Source organism: Neltuma alba, unplaced genomic scaffold (genome assembly GCF_004799145.2).
Source record: "Neltuma alba isolate B1F8T4 unplaced genomic scaffold, ASM479914v2 tig00003907_pilon, whole genome shotgun sequence".
In the NCBI taxonomy this organism is placed as follows: domain Eukaryota; kingdom Viridiplantae; phylum Streptophyta; class Magnoliopsida; order Fabales; family Fabaceae; genus Neltuma; species Neltuma alba.
Genome location: NW_021633475.1, coordinates 48,378 through 64,402, shown reverse-complemented (window position 1 = coordinate 64,402; position 16,025 = coordinate 48,378). Strand labels below are relative to the sequence as shown.

At 33.9% G+C, this 16,025-nt stretch overlaps 2 protein-coding genes and 1 long non-coding RNA gene across 3 annotated transcripts; all 3 read right to left on the bottom strand.

The window, feature by feature from the left end:
- Window positions 1-875: 875 nt before the first annotated feature.
- Window positions 876-1,232, bottom strand: LOC114742998 (uncharacterized). The gene is made up of 2 exons (XR_003739945.1): window positions 1,181-1,232; window positions 876-910 (listed from the first exon to the last, which is right to left on the bottom strand). It is a non-coding gene; the product is annotated as an uncharacterized LOC114742998 (long non-coding RNA).
- On the bottom strand, window positions 1,157-1,809 carry LOC114742999 (protein NTM1-like 9). The gene is made up of 2 exons (XM_028931220.1): window positions 1,548-1,809; window positions 1,157-1,446 (listed from the first exon to the last, which is right to left on the bottom strand). Exons 1-2 carry the CDS (start codon window positions 1,729-1,731, stop codon window positions 1,157-1,159), a joined length of 474 nt encoding a protein of 157 aa, XP_028787053.1. The 5' UTR covers window positions 1,732-1,809.
- Window positions 1,810-8,692: 6,883 nt separating this feature from the next.
- LOC114742997 (NAC transcription factor 29-like) lies at window positions 8,693-10,403 on the bottom strand. The gene is made up of 4 exons (XM_028931219.1): window positions 10,108-10,403; window positions 9,732-10,015; window positions 9,258-9,416; window positions 8,693-9,166 (listed from the first exon to the last, which is right to left on the bottom strand). Exons 1-4 carry the CDS (start codon window positions 10,295-10,297, stop codon window positions 8,945-8,947), a joined length of 855 nt encoding a protein of 284 aa, XP_028787052.1. The 5' UTR covers window positions 10,298-10,403; the 3' UTR covers window positions 8,693-8,944.
- Between the last annotated feature and the right edge of the window lie 5,622 nt (window positions 10,404-16,025).

The following is a 16,025-nucleotide window of genomic DNA, read 5'->3' as shown; positions in this document are numbered from 1 at the left end:
TTTTTATTTGGAGGTATATATTTTATTTTCCATTTTCACATCTAATAATATTCCGTAAACAATCGACAGATTTTTTTGTCAGTAGTTTATACTAATGAACAAGTTAACCGAGGAAACAAAAAATAAACAAAGAAATCCCTTTTACTCATAAAAAATTATACCTCATTGATATATAAAAACTTGAAAGGGAAGGTCAGCACATACAACAGACTCAGGTCTAAAATTAAATACAACAGATAGCTCCAGGCCAAATCCTTGTCTCTAACATATGGCTAAAACAAAACCCTCCTCACGTGTTTGCCTCCATACAATAACATCACGCAGATCCAAACCTCAAATCTCACAAGAACACTGAAAAAAGTACACATCACCATAATTCTTTTTACTCTAAACATAAATAGTTTTCCTTTCTTGATGCGTGCGAATGCATATCTGATATATGCTATTTACCATTTCCAGTTACTCTCTAGCTCATCCAAACTCGAAGGGGACCGCAGTAATGAACTGACATCAAATTCTTCTTCTGACTCATCATGTGGCATCTCAACGCTTGGATTCACTTCACTAGGCCGTGTCTGAATCAATGAGCCTGCAAACTCATTTGACTCCCCAGCTGTTTGAATCAGTGAATCCATATCTGAGGGATAGTACTGTACCTAAGTCATATATCAATCAAATTTTAGTTCTCTCACTCTAGTTCGCATCCTACAGCATCATATATAAACAATATATCCATCAGTGGCTCAAGAATTTGTGTGCTTACTTCTGGAGTCACACGCAAACTTGCTTGATTTTCATACTCAACAACTATACGGTTATTTGGCCCCTGTTCCTCATGAACTAGTTCATTGGATTTTTCTTTTGGTTTCTTCTCAGTTTTCTTCAGTAACCTACATATAACATAGGCTCTCTGCAACATGGAAGAATAATCAAGCATTACTTTGTCACAATCAGATCATAGATCCCAATATAAACGTTAAAGTAAGAAATCGCCAGAAAAACAACTAATCATAGTTGTAAGGCAGTTTTAAACCATAAAATTCATGTCGTAACCACTTTGGCTGCTTCATAAGCGCAGAACTGGGAGAACTTTGTACTGCATATACTCTCCAATTCTTGAAGTTCAATATCTATACACACATAAATGATAAACTTTCTAAACCCCTAGCTCGAAGCTTACCTGATTGGGAGGGAAGAGGGCATCATGACATTCACGAATAACCCAATTATCTTTAATGCCGGGAGCACGTCCTCGGTAGAAAACTAGTGTCCTTTTGGTCCCAATGACATTGTTGGTGACTCGATCCTTGATTTTCCTCTCTTGACCGGTGGGTTTCCAGTAACCACGTGATGTTGTCCTATTACACAGAGTACGGTTTGAGTACTTGTAATCGCGAGGACTGATGAAAAACCATTCCGAGTCCGCCGACTTGATCAGCGATAATGCTGAAACAGCACAGCACAAGATGATTGAGGTACGAACAATTTAAAAAAAAAAAAAAAACTGCAGATTGATATTGGTGTGAAGAAGAAGAAGATTATGATACCTGGTAAGTCCCATGGTTCGTACTTGCAAATCTCAATCTCAGGGATGATGTTGTGGATGGAAGGATCATCAGCCATCAGTTTGTGGTAGAGGTAATGACCAACGAGTTCTTCATCTCTCGGACGGAATCTGAAACCCTTAGGCATCAGTATCAGATTGGTCCACCATGGTTGGCTCTCAACCATAATCTGATAAGCTTATGAAATGACGAGCTGAGACTTTGATGAAGACGAAGTGCAGAGAGAGAGAGAGAGTACCACTAGCGGCGTTGTTACTTTGTTTTGAAGCAACAATAATAGAGGAGGAGAGACTTGAAAAAAGCATAAGTCATAGCTGCCTTTAAATAGGGCCAACAAATGGGTAATGAAAATTAAATCAAAATGATGAGGTAGGCGTATATGTTTCTATTTTCTAGCTGTATGTCAATTATTTGTTGTTATTATTATTATGTTTTTTAACGAAGACATACAAGCATGAACACATTATAGGGTTAAATAAATGAAATATCATGGACATTTTAATTTATGGCGTAATGAATAATCCTAGAAGCTTCATGGTGAGTTCATGTACAACTCGTAAGTAGGTGGAAATGCGTGCAAGTGGGGGGTTACTATTGTTACTGGGGATAACCGATAACATCATGCATGCAAAGAAAGATTGGGTGGGAGGACTTATAATGTTTGGACACGTAGGGAAGCGTGAGACCCACCAACTCACCGTGTACGCAGGGGTTTAGGCCCGGCGCGTAAGCCAAGGAAAAAGAGAAGGCAAATTCCTCTCTTTTTCTGAGTTGAAGGCTTCCTCCTCCTTTTAATTTTCTCAATTGCAACTTTTTCTTTTTCTCTTTGTTTCCATCCCATTCCGTTACGAGTCTCAATCATATTTCTTTCCTTCAATCCTCATCATCATCAAATCTCACGCGTTTTTCTCTGCATAGCATAATTTGCAGGATCGATCGGTCATATTCTTTTATGAAAACCGAAGCATCTATCTGTGATTTGTCTTAATCTTTGTGTAACAAATTAATGAAGTTTTCCGTGTCTTATTCCAACATATGTGCTTTTGCTCTTCTTCCTTACAATTACAAACACCATTTTTGGACGAGCTTCTGTAAAATGCAGCATCTGTCGAGGCATTTTTCTAAGATGACGTGTAAATTCAATTGACCTTGCAAGGCTTTGTCTGACTAAACGGTACAGTTTTTCTTAAAAGAAGACGAACAATGTCCAATCATTTTTAGAAATTGCCGAAATTCTATTGTTAAATATGGGTCCAGATTCCTTCAAAAAATAGATTAGGCTACTTGCTTCAGTATTAATACTATTCTCGGCAAGATTTAAACAAGGGAAAATTTCAATCTAGGACTGCTATAGCAAATTTATTTCAGTTAACCCCCAAAACAATCTGAAACTTCACTGTAGGGCCTAGGGGGAAAGTGAAATTAATTGGACAAAGAAAAAGACGCAAATGTCCTTGTTAACTTTGCTGCTGAAACTGATGAACAGAAAAGGACCGAAAATCAGAAAAAACTTTCATCCTACTCTTCCCTCTCTCACATTGAAATCTCTCTTGCATGCTCTTTCCTTTCACATCTGAAAACTCACCATCCGTCTACTGGTTGTGGCACTCTGAAAAGTCACAGAAATCGTCCAAAGGAGATTCATCATCGTTTGTTGTACTGGTTCTCTCACTCTCAAAACCTGTATATGAATCTGTTATTACGCTTGAATGTATATGTTATTTGTCGAATATGAAAAGTCTCTGTTCTATAAGATACTTGATTATTGTTTGTTATAGTAATAGTGGGTATTTTGTCTAGCACATTTGTAAGTCTGAGAATCCCGTTACTTGAATGAGTGCTGTGAAAGCAAATCTGTAGAAAAATAGTAATTTGATGTTGCTAAAATATGTATTTGTATTATAAATTTGCAAATTCAAGTTGTCTAGGAAAATGGCAATTCGTGTTGTGAAAACTTGTATATCTCTTGCTAATTCACAAATTTCTATTGTAAACATATACAATTAGGATATTAACAACAATTAGTGACTTTTTAACATGATGTTCTAGAATTTTTCCTGTCATAGGCAAGGATGGTGTAGGAGCGTAGAGCATGACAAGTGGAGAAACACCTGAACCAAGTTCTGGAATATGAAGTCAGTTGCTATTACAAAACTACTTCAACAGATAAAGACACAACCGAAAGAAAGTGATGACATCACAAATTGTTAAATTTTCTATTTGACATGTAATTTAAACTATTTGGAATTATGTTAAAGTTGTGAATAGAGAATTTGAACAATTTTCTTTTTAGAGAATATATATTATGAGTATGTTGCAAGTTAATTAACTGTAATTTTTAGTCTCTTCCTACCAACTTACAAGTATATGATGTATTATTCACAACTGAAATTAGAAAATATACAACAAGGATAAGTTGATTTGTTAGAGAAACTCGTCTATTTGCAAATGAGCTCATATAACTAAAAAGTTGACCATGATAATATAACAAGTCTGGAGAGATTATTTACAAGTGAAATTAGGAAATTTCTAACACGGATATACACATTAACAACAAGAACTCGTCTATTTGAAAATAAACTAATCTGATTAAAAAAGTCAAACATGTTGATTCACAAGTCTGGGAGGACTTATTTGAACTGAAATTATAAAATTTGCAACATGCATACATATATTAACAATAACAATATGTCCATTCATAAGTGGTAGTTGAATTGAAGAAGCTGAATATGATTCACAACTCTGAGAAAGCCTATTTGCAACTGGAATTAGGAAATTCACAACACGCATATGTATATTAACAACATGTCTATTTGCAAGCGAGCTAGTTGAATTGAAGAAGTTGAACAATTCACAAGTTTGGGAGGATTTATTTGCGACTGAAATTAGGGAATTTGCAATAAAAATACATATATTAATGACAAGAACACGGCCATTTGCAAGTGAACTAATTAAATTGACAAATCGATCACGAGTTTAGGAGCGAGTGTTCATTCATAACTGCAAATAGAGAATTTGCAACAAAAATATGTATATTAACAATAATAATACGTCCATTTGCAAGTGAGCTAGTTGAATTGACAAGTGGAACATAAGTCTAGGAGTGAGCATTCATTGACAACCAGAATAAGGAAATTTGTAATAAGAATACGTGTGTTACAACCAGTTACATCTCTTCCATTCACAAGTAGAGTATTTAAAATAAAAAGTCTATGCACAAGTCTAGATGTTTCATTCATAATTGGAATTAGGCAATTTACAATAGAGATACATGTATTAACATAAATACATCCATTCGTAAGTGGACAAAGTTTTTCATGCATTTACATTGTTGTCAACCAATTTTAGTGTAGTGGTGGGGATAGCTTATTGTTTAGTACCATCATGACATTTTTCAACTATCACATTATTATACAATATAGATTCTAATCCACCACCAAAAATATTAAGTGGGTTGTCATAGCTACTTTCCCAACCAATCTAAAAATACATATTGAGATTCATTCATGTGCAAAAGCGGCTCTATATTGAACTAGAAAAGACTATTTTCAGCAATAAAATCACGTAGGGTTCAGGGACAAGTTTTTCTAGTATGAATAGCTTCACCACATCCTGAGCAATGATACACTTTCTTCTGCTAGAATTGTGATTCAATCCTCCTAGTTCTAAGCCTTCCAAGATAGCGAGTAGTCAATGGTGGTTGCAAATTCTTAACAAATTCACCTCCCACATAGGAGATGCAAATTAATTGTTTTCCACTACTGCTAACCTTTTGTTATCTATAGCTACACATCATTCAAGTATCAATTTCAATCAACTTTCAATAATTAAACACAATATATATTTACAACAGAAATTTGTGAATTAGCAAGAGATATACAAGTTTTCACAACACGAATTGTCATTTTCCTAAACAACACGAATTGTCATAACATTTTAATCACACGATAGGACATCAGATGACATGGCACCATTAGACAATCAAAAGAGCTATAGAATCTTCATTACCACAAGCATCTTATCAAGATAAAAGTTCTAAAACTCATGCCCTAGAAGAATATGGGCCTTCAAACTTAAGGTGCTATGTGTCACTAATACAAATAAAGTCATTTTCGTCACCCATTTTCATCTGTTTTGAAAAATAGAAGAATATGGGCCTTCAAACTTGTCTGTTAAAAAGAAACATAAGAGTATGGACTCCCCATGCTTGTCTGTTTTTCTTAAAAGCAGACGAACAACGTCTTTTTTTAATTCAAATTTCATTTTTGCCACACACAGATTTAAACGTACCCTAGCATATACACCTCCTCCTTCCTTCTTCTCTTTTCTTCATATGCGGTGCGCTCTCTCTCTCTTGTTCAGACTTCTACTTCTCCCCCTCCAGTGCCGATGTTGACAACCAAGTTTGCCTTCTCCCTCTCTAGTAGCTCGTTGTCTTCTTCTCCCTCTCTTTCCCCTTCTTTTCCCTTTCTTCCCCATTCTTCTTCTCCTTCTCTTTCCCATTCTTCATCCATTCTATCCCACGACCAGGAGCAACGTTTTCTTTCATGAAAGTCGCTATTCTTGTCCAGCTTGAGCTTGTTCACAACACAAGGTAAGAGGGACGGGGGTGTGTCTCTTATATTATGTGAGTTTTTGGATATTGAAATGAATGAATATAAGTGTCTGTGGGCATGTATGTTTTTTATTTAAATTGATTGTTGGTAAGAGTTGCATTTAGGAATTATTCAACATCGATTGGGTTACATTTTGATGATTAAAAAGCTTGCTAAACTTGTTTAAACCTTAACACACATAAGGTGTTTGTGAAAATGTCTAAGAGAACGATTTTTTTTTTGGGTTTACAAAAGTTTAGGTGAGTTGGATCCGGGGGGCTCACTAGGGCTAAAGCATGCCTCCAGGCTCCGAGAGCGCTTACAAAGGTACTTACAAATCGCCCACCAACAAGGTCCTCACATCAGCAGCGAGATTCGAACTCAAGACCTTGTGGGTTATGAGTCGACTCCTTACCAACTGGATCAACTCTTATTGATGTCTAAGAGAATAATTTGATTGGAATATAATAGTTAACTCAATATTTAATCTTCATATTAAATTTTAGAAAGCTTGAGATGCTATTTAAACATATATGTGTATTTAGATTTATTTTTATTACTTTGTAAGTGGATAGTGTTAGGAGAAATGTGCTTCAAATCATATTGAAAAGCTTGTGTAGTTGAATATTACAATTATCCTAATTAATATTGTAAGTAAGCTTGAAATTGTATTTGATATTGTGAAAATGAAAACTTCGGTATATATGTTTTTACATGTTGTGGATTGCTAAAATTGTTTGATTTAATTGTGTTGGATAGCTTAACTTAGTCTTGAATTACTTTAGTTTTGTTGGAATTGAGGTTAATTGGATAAAATTGCTTTAATTGTTATATGACTAATTAGATAAAATTACTTTAATTGTTATATGACTAACTTATAGTGTTTAGTTCTTTTTGCTTAATTAAGTTAATTAATTAGGATTTTTTCGTTTTAAATGTTTTGACCCTTAAAATTGTGGATTGTGTGGATTTTATTTATATGAAAAACATGTGATTTGATTGTGCCAAATTGCTATTATTGTTTTGCTATAATCCATTTTAATTCTGCTGTATGTATGCTTTTGGAATCGCAGGTTGAATAAAAACTGACAATATCCAAATTTTCACCTTTTTTTTTAAAAAAAAAACACACATTCATTTGTTCTCTCCAGAATCTAGAATAAACGAATATGCATGCTCATATTTGTTTGTTTTGGCTAGAATAGACGAATATGCAGACCACATATTCATCTGTTTTGGAGAGAATAGACGAATATGCAAGCTCACATTCATCTGTTATGGAACAGACAAATATATGAATGCCAGTATTCGTCTGTTTTAAAATAGACAAATATATAATTACTATCTACATCTCTTATATTAATGTCTCCCTTAAAACAAACTAACAAGGACCTTTAGAACAGATGAAAATAATATATTTTGTAGTAGTGTGTATCTAAAAAAATTTTAGAATGCTAAATGCACATCAACCCTAATTTTATCTCTTTACTCCTTTTAATGTATATACTTTATAAAAGATAATGTTTTATAGAAAATATAAATTAAGAACAAAAATTTGCATTCATACAGTAAATTTAATGAAATCAGGAAAAGATACTTTCTCAAGTCTCATCCCATGGAAAAAGCTAAACACGTGCTTTTCCCGTCGGCGCAGTTGACTGGTACGTTGGTTTCGTAGCTTTGTTGAGTTATCTTGAGGTCGCGAGTTCGACACTGGCTTAGCCCCAGTCAACTCTTATCTTAATTGCCATTTTCATTTTGGTCAGTGTGCTAAACACACATCTGTGAAACTAATAATTGATAACCATCTTTAAATTGAAAATGCACGGAATGTCATCCAAATGAAATTCATATTAATGAGCCCATTAGATAGTAATAATAAAATAAACCTGACGATCATGGGGCTAGAAAGAATCTCTTTTAATTTCAACGAGTGATAGAGCTTGATATTTATATATACTGGTAATTTCAAACTAGAAGAATGGAAGAGCTATATCAACAGAAAATCAATAAATCCAACAGAAATAGTAGTATTATCTTGTAAGAATGCTAAAAGTCAAGGTATTTACAATAGACGAAAAGAGAGAAAGGGCAATTAAAAAAAAAAAGAAAAAAATAGCTTTTTTTTTTGGGGGGTTTCTGTACATGGCAATTCTTGTGTGTGTATAACTATACGCTGAGACGTGCTCCCCGAGTTTTAGCTTTTGAGAGCATTGACCCTACTAACATTTGTTCGGTACGTCGCCTTCCATTTCCTCATATTCCTTGACTCGTCTTTTTTTTTTTTTATGCTCTCATTTTGTTCCATCCTCTGCTTTGTTATGCTTCTTTTCATTTTGTTAGTTTATTCTCCACTTTTCCATTTATAAAAAGAAAAGAAAAGGTTAAAAAAAAAAAAGGCAGTAGTTAACATGATTATTATTTTGTTTATTGTCTCTTACTATATTTAATATTCCATTTACACCAGAATTCTTCCCATCAATAGTTTATGCTATAGCATCAGTTAATCATAGAGGAAAAGAAACAATTGTCTATGGCCATAAAAATTTGCATTAATTTAAACATAGTGTTTAAGACAAGTTAAATCACTAGTCACCAGGATTTATAACACTAAAAAGAAAGATACACAAAACTTCTTCATGCTAACTCACAGGAATTTAGAAAAGTAATTGGAAAAAGATACACTAATGCAAATGCTTTTTTTTTTTTTTTTCTTTCATCTCAATGCATAGAAGCTGTGGCCGTCGTTTCCCGTAACCATTGCTCATCCATGGCTGGAGCCAACTACACGACCAAGCTGGAGTACAACTCTTCGTAATCAAACTCAAGCGGTGTTTCACTGCTTGAATTTAGTTTTTGTGGTATAGCTTCATTTGACTGGAGAAGTTCTTGAATCATTGAGTCCGTATCTTCATTTGAAAGGAATTGAGCTTGAGTGCCTGTGTTGTCTATAACTTCTTGGGGAGAGGTTTGAGTGGTTGAGCTCATATTTAATGAACAATATTCCTAAAACAAGTATTCAACAAGTATTAGTTTTCGTTCTCTTTCACGCCTTCAAACATAATCTGTGAACTACTTAAAGAATCATTCTGCTTACCTTTGAAATCATATTGAAATTTGCTTGATTTTCATATTCGAAGTCTGTGTCATTATTGAGCTCCCTTTCAAGCTCAAATAATCTTTGATCAAAGTCAATAGTTTTTTCTTTTATTTTCTTCTCATATTTCTTCCTTAACTTGCATAGAATAAAGTTCCTCTGCACCATTTGGAAGTATAATCAGGCATTCATTTGTCAAAACTATAGCACAAAATCAGAATTAACAGTAATCAGTTTAATAAAAACATTGAATCAGATGAGTTATTCATCAGAACTGCCAGTGTCGTGAGCTAACTCCAACTCATGAAAATTGATGACAAACATTATTGACGGTACATTCAGTAACTACGGTTGTAAAACAGTTTGTGAAGCCCAGAAAATTCTTTTGGTTTTACAATAGAAGCACAGCATGTACTCTCTAATTCTTAAGGCGCGTAGTTGATATGAAAAAACAGAAACAGAATTGGATTTCACCTGTTCCAGAGGAAGTGTGGCATCATGATATTCATGAATAACCCAATTGGTTTTACGTGCACGAGGAGAACGACCTTCGTAGAAAACTAGAATCCTTTTAATCCCAATGACATTGTTGGTGCCTTGCTCTCTGATATTCCGATCCCGGCCGGTGAACTTCCAGGAGCCACACGATGTTGTCCTGTTCCACCGAGTACTCTTAGCGTACTTATAATCAGGAGGACTGAAGAAAAAGCACTCCGAGTCGTCAAACTTGGTCGCCGAAGCCGCTGAAGTAGCAAGAGCTAGATAAGAGCAAGAAAGCAAAATCAAGGGCCAGAGTATGATAAGAAGATGGAGCATAAAAAATCTGAAAGAAAAATTTGGAATAAAATACATAATAAATCCCAGGGCTCGAACTTGCAGACGTCAATGTCAGGTAAGGTGGTGTAAACGGAAGGATCAAGGGCCATCAATTTGTGGCGGAGGTAGTAAGCGACGAGCTGTTCCTCGGTAGGACAGAATTTGAATCCCGGAGGCACACGGCTCTGCATCGGAGCTGGATCCGTCGTGGTTGTCTCAGCCATAATAATATATGAAGGGGTTGGAACAGGGCAAGCAGAGGATTTGAGGGAGACGAAGATGCTTGAGGAGAGTGAAGAAGAGGGCTTGAAAGAGAAAGGAATGGACAGACTTGACTTGATCACTTGAAGCGTCACCCACGGCAACACCTCCTTTTATAGACCGGCCTAGAGGTCAGGTCGGCAGTGAAAATTAAGATAAATTAATATTAAAATTATCACTCTCTCTCTTTTTTTTTTTTTTTAAGCAGTGCCTTGAGGATTTTTTTTTTAATCCGAACAAAATTTACCTTTGTGTTGTATAGTGATTTTACACCATCATTTTAATGTTATTTATAACACTTTAACAAAATTTAACACTGTTATATTTTCAACTGCTAACATTTTAAAATAAACTAAATTTTGAAAATTAAAATTATGAGTTTAAAATTTAAAAGATTAAAATCAAATAACTCTAAATTTTAATGATCGAAAAATATATCAACCCCATCTTTTTCTTCATATTTCTAAAAAGACACATTATGGTTTCAAAATATGATATTTCTGTTTTCTTGAATATAACATCCACTTCTACTAAACTAATTAAAGATGCAAACAGGAGGAGAGAATTTTTGGCAGTCTATCTTTCCCCTTCATTTCTTCTTTCGAGCATTAAACTCACGTCTTTCTCATCATTGTAGTACAATATGAAAACTAGATATATATATATATATATATGTATATATGTGTGTGTGTGATTTATGTTATATGTGTTGGAAACTTGTTCCCTAGGTTTTAAAATTTTATGTATTCTAATCTCGAAATAGGAACACGTCCCCGAAGGTTCTAGAATGGCATCTCGTGAGGAACACGGAAATGAGGACAACTTGCTTCACAAGTTTAAAATTTTTTTTTTTTTTGCCAGAATTTAAACCTCATGCTCGGATGGCGATAAAAGTATAAAATTTAACTATGCTCTCCCACTTTTTCATCTATGTCCTCTTCTCACTATTCAGTAAGAGATTTTTTCTGTAACAGATGTTCCTCATACATAAAATCACTTTTAATTTATTAATTTCAAAACAAAGTCATTGATTTATGAGAAAATTAATTTGCAGTCCTTGTAATTTCACTCAATTTTGAATCAAGTCTTTATAATTATTTTCTTTTTAATCCCCCCTTATTGTTTGCCCAGTTATCTTTGGTCCTTCTCCATAGATGCCATTAGTTGGGGTTGACTAGGGGCTGACATGGCGGTGAATAATGCTTGAGTAAGCACAAAGCACATCATCTTCGGCACCGGCACCACCTCCTTTCCCAGCTTCTCCCTCCCTTCTCCGCACAGTCTCTTCAAAGCAACACCATGATCTCTCTGTTATAGTTCATGTATTCTTTCTTCATTCCTTTTTTTTTGTGGCCAAAATATACTTTCTTTATTCACAATCATCGTCTTTAGCTAAAGCTTTGCTTTGTGTTTCAGCTTCAGTAATTCCTTCTCACATATGTAATGGTACCCTCCTCCTCCCCAATTGTTACCAACTCCCATGGCGACGGGAGTAACATAGCTCTCTGAAGTAACAGAGCTCGAGCCAACAAGAGTAAGCCAGCTTCGCTTAGATCGTGGTGCTCGATCGGCCAGCTCTCGCAAATCGGCTACGGCTCTTGCGGTGACGTGGAGATTCCACAAACGTTCCTTTTGCAGAATGACCAGACGGCGGAGGGTCGGGGAAGGAGAAGCGTCTGCTCTTTTGGGATATGTTAACGCTTGAGAAGATCGGTCCCGGTCAGACAAATAGAACATGGTGGGACCTAGTGGAGGCGGCGTGCACTTCAACTCCACCAATAATTCTCAGGTGAGAAGGAGAATCTGAAACATGAAAAAGAAGAAGAAGCCATAGAAGTTCTTTCAAGCTCCTCCATTGTCTCTGGGTAACGTGTTTTGGCGATTTAAGTAATGATGATACCAAATCATACTCCCAGAACAAGTTCTGACTTTGCGTTCTTCTCTAATCCAAAAAATATCGTCATTCTCCTGACACAGTGACCACCACTGCAGTACCTTTAGCTTAGCATGAATGGACGAGCTGCAATAGCCTAAGTAGCAACATCATTCTGCAACCCGAGCTTTGTGGGGAACGAAGAGAGAGAGAGTTAACAGAGGAGGTGGCGTGGGTGAGGAAGATGGTATGCTTAGTAAGATACTCCTCCTGTTCTTAATATAAGACTCATTTAACTAATTTGATTAGATTAAAAAAGTTAGATAAGTTAGTTAATATAGAAAAGTGACACATTTTTTCTAAAATACTATAACCATATTTCTTAATACCCCATCTCCCTCTTCTATTTGATTACGGTTAAGGAAGTATTCATAGAGGTAATTTAAAAAAATTGATAAATATGATAAATAGGTCTTATATTTAGGATCAAAACTAACTCAAAAATTAGATTATATATTAAAGACTGGAGAAGTATTATTTAGTGCTATGTTAGCCCCTAGTCAACCCAAACTAACATCATCTATAACAGAAGGACCAAAGCAGATAACTGAGTAAACAATAAGGAGGGGGATAAAAAGGAAAAAAAATACATTGACTTGATTCAGAATTGAATAAAATTATAAGGGCTGCCAAATTAATTTTTTCTTAATTTATTAAATATCTTTCAAATAGAAGTTTTTTTTTTTCAACTTTGCACACATTAAAGTTTCTCGCATAAGGAGGCAAGAGAGTCCTAAATACAAGAAAGATAAGAGGAATTTTCAATTATATTTTTTAATATGAATAAAATAAGTAACTTTTATTAATTCAAGACGCGTTTAATGACTTGACTAACATTTTTTAATTTAAACTTAATTGACATATTATATTACGAATCAGAGGGATTAGTCGTCATTGGCAAACACTAGTCATATTTTAAGGAAACTCTTAGAACCCATAGAAGAAAAGTGACAATAATTGCATCGACGATCATTCTTGCACTTAGAAAGGAGGAATTACAATCAAATCCCGCAAAAGAAAAATAATTACTAAAAGGTCCCAATAACAATCTCAACAGCCTATAATGACAAGTCCTATAGTGAGAATGACAACTTTTAGGACTTGTTTTTTAATTGTTTTCCTTATTTGGGACCTCATTATAATTCTCCCTTTAGAAAGGCTATTACATTATATTTGAGTTGAACGGTGGTTTAATTTAAGTCAGTATAATATCAAATACATATATAATTTTTCAAAAAAAAAAAGAAAAACTTATCTTTTGGCTTGCAATCACAACGTACATGTGCAGATACAATGGTTAATCAAATAACAAGCATTATGACAACCCAAAATCACCGTAGGCAATTCTTACTGTGAATATATCTCAACTACAAAAATGTTGACCTTTCACGGATGAAGATTCAATTTTGTCTCAAAAGTTTTCATATAGAAGCTGCAGGTATTTCGAATTGAAGTTTTTTTTAAGGATTAATACACTTTAAAAGTGTTAGAAAGGGAGCAAAGTTGTCCTAATTGTTGACATTTTAAAAAATTAACATTAACGATTAAAAACTAAGATTGACAATTAACATTTTTAAATGTTAGGGATGGAATTACTTTCTTTTAAAATTTTCAGGATGGTATTGATTAAAAAAAAATTCAGATATCTACATTCTGGAATTTTTTGAGGTAAAAATTGGACCTTAACCCAAGTTTCATTACGGTAAGAGGAAGTGCAGAATATTGTAAGCGCCAATGACATTGTTGTGTTCCAAATTAATATTACGGGAAGAACGCCAACAGTGTCATTGGGACCAAGAACACTCCACTTTTCTACTAATAAAGGTCGTCGTAGCAGGTAGCATTATTGGCAGAAGAAAAGAAGGGGAAAGAACGAAGGAGAAAATTGTGATGAAAAGCAAAGAGTAATGAAGAAGGAATAAGGAATAGAAAAAGCTGAATGCCAAACGCATTAAAAAAATAAAAAATAAAGGGATTACTGTGAAGTCAGTTATAATATTCTGGCTTTCCGGACCTGGATGAATGAAACGAACAGCAAAGCTACTTGCTGCCCAAGTTTCAGCTTTCAAAGTATTAACCCCACTATCTATATGTAGATTCTTTTTTCCTATTTTAACTTCCCAAAACTACTTGCTCCGCAAGTTTTAGAGTTTTAGGTTTCATACAACCCGCCTTATTTAAAACTCACTCCACTTCTATATATCACATGCAAATAACTGAATTATTTAGATCAAAAAATTGATTAAACTTGGTTAAAAATAATGAATGGATCACAAATGTATTTGAATTCAAATACATCCCTTATCTATGGAGGGTCGAAGGAGAAAGAGAATGACTGGAAAAAATAATGGGAGTGTATAGGGAAAAAAAAAAAAGAAATAAGAGAAAGAGAGTCTCCCATAGAGTGAGTAATTATTGACTAACATATGATAATTAATGCAGAAACGTGAAATCATTAAGGACAATAAAAATGAACAAGGTGGATTAAATTTTTACATACCATATCAACAAAGTGTAACGTACAAAAAAGATAAGCTCTATTCCAAAAATTATACTCCCTCGGTTGATTTTTATATGATCCTATAATTTGGATTGGTTTGGTCTTTTTTACAATATCTTATTTAGGGGTGTTTGAATATTAAATATGTTTTTATCAATTTTATCATCAATTAATTTTTTATTCTTTCCCTTCATCTTTTTCTACTAAATTTTGTTTCACCCTTTATATCAGTAATCGAATAGTATTTCTCTCTTATTTGCTACTTATTAAATAGAGGCATATTTGAAGAGAAGAACTTAATTTTGATGTGTTTATTTTTTTTATTTTAACTATTTTTTTGAACTGTATAATTCGATTAAAAAGATCCTACAAAAAGACCAGAGGGAGTAACTTAATAGTCTTATATATAGGATCATACTAGTGGAGCATCATATACTATTTTAAAAGAGTATTTTTACGTTTTAATAATAAAAAATAACTCTCTTGTTTTTCTATTTTAAAAGAAGTGATTGATATTTGACTAAATAAAATTCGTACATTAGTTATACATTATTTTTTAGTAATTAGAGAGATGTGAAGAGTTTAATCGACAAAGGAGATATTTTATTTTTGCCTGCAATCGTAAATCTACAAAGAAGATATGTTTATCGAAGAGCATCAATTTACTTGATCGCACTATCACGTTTTTTATGAAAAAGTTTGCTGCAGACCTTTGCAGTATATTCTTTTTCAATTTGTCATTGCTCAAACTATTCTTTGCCAAGATTTCGTCCCTTTCTTTTTTTAAAAAAAAAAAAATTCAACACCATAATATCAAGATCCATCTGCTTGGTATATAAATGGAGAAACATGTCATTTTGAATACACAAAATGATATGTATATATATTATTAACCTGCGGTTAACTTTATTATTATTGTTTAACATTATCAATTTTTTATTTTTATTTCGAGGTATATATTTTATTTTCCTTTTCACATCTAATAATACTCCGTAAACAATCGACATATTCTTTTTGTCAGTAGTTTATACTAATGAACAAGTTAATCGAGGAAACAAAAAATAAAAAAATAAAAATCCCTTTTAGTCATAAAAACATATACCGCATTGATATATATATAAACTTGAAAGGGTAGGTCACATAACATTCAACAGACCTCAGGTCTAAAAATTAAATACAACAGATACCTCCAGGTCATATCCTTGTCTCTAACATGGCTAAAACAAAACCCTTCTCAAGTGTTTACCTCCATACAATA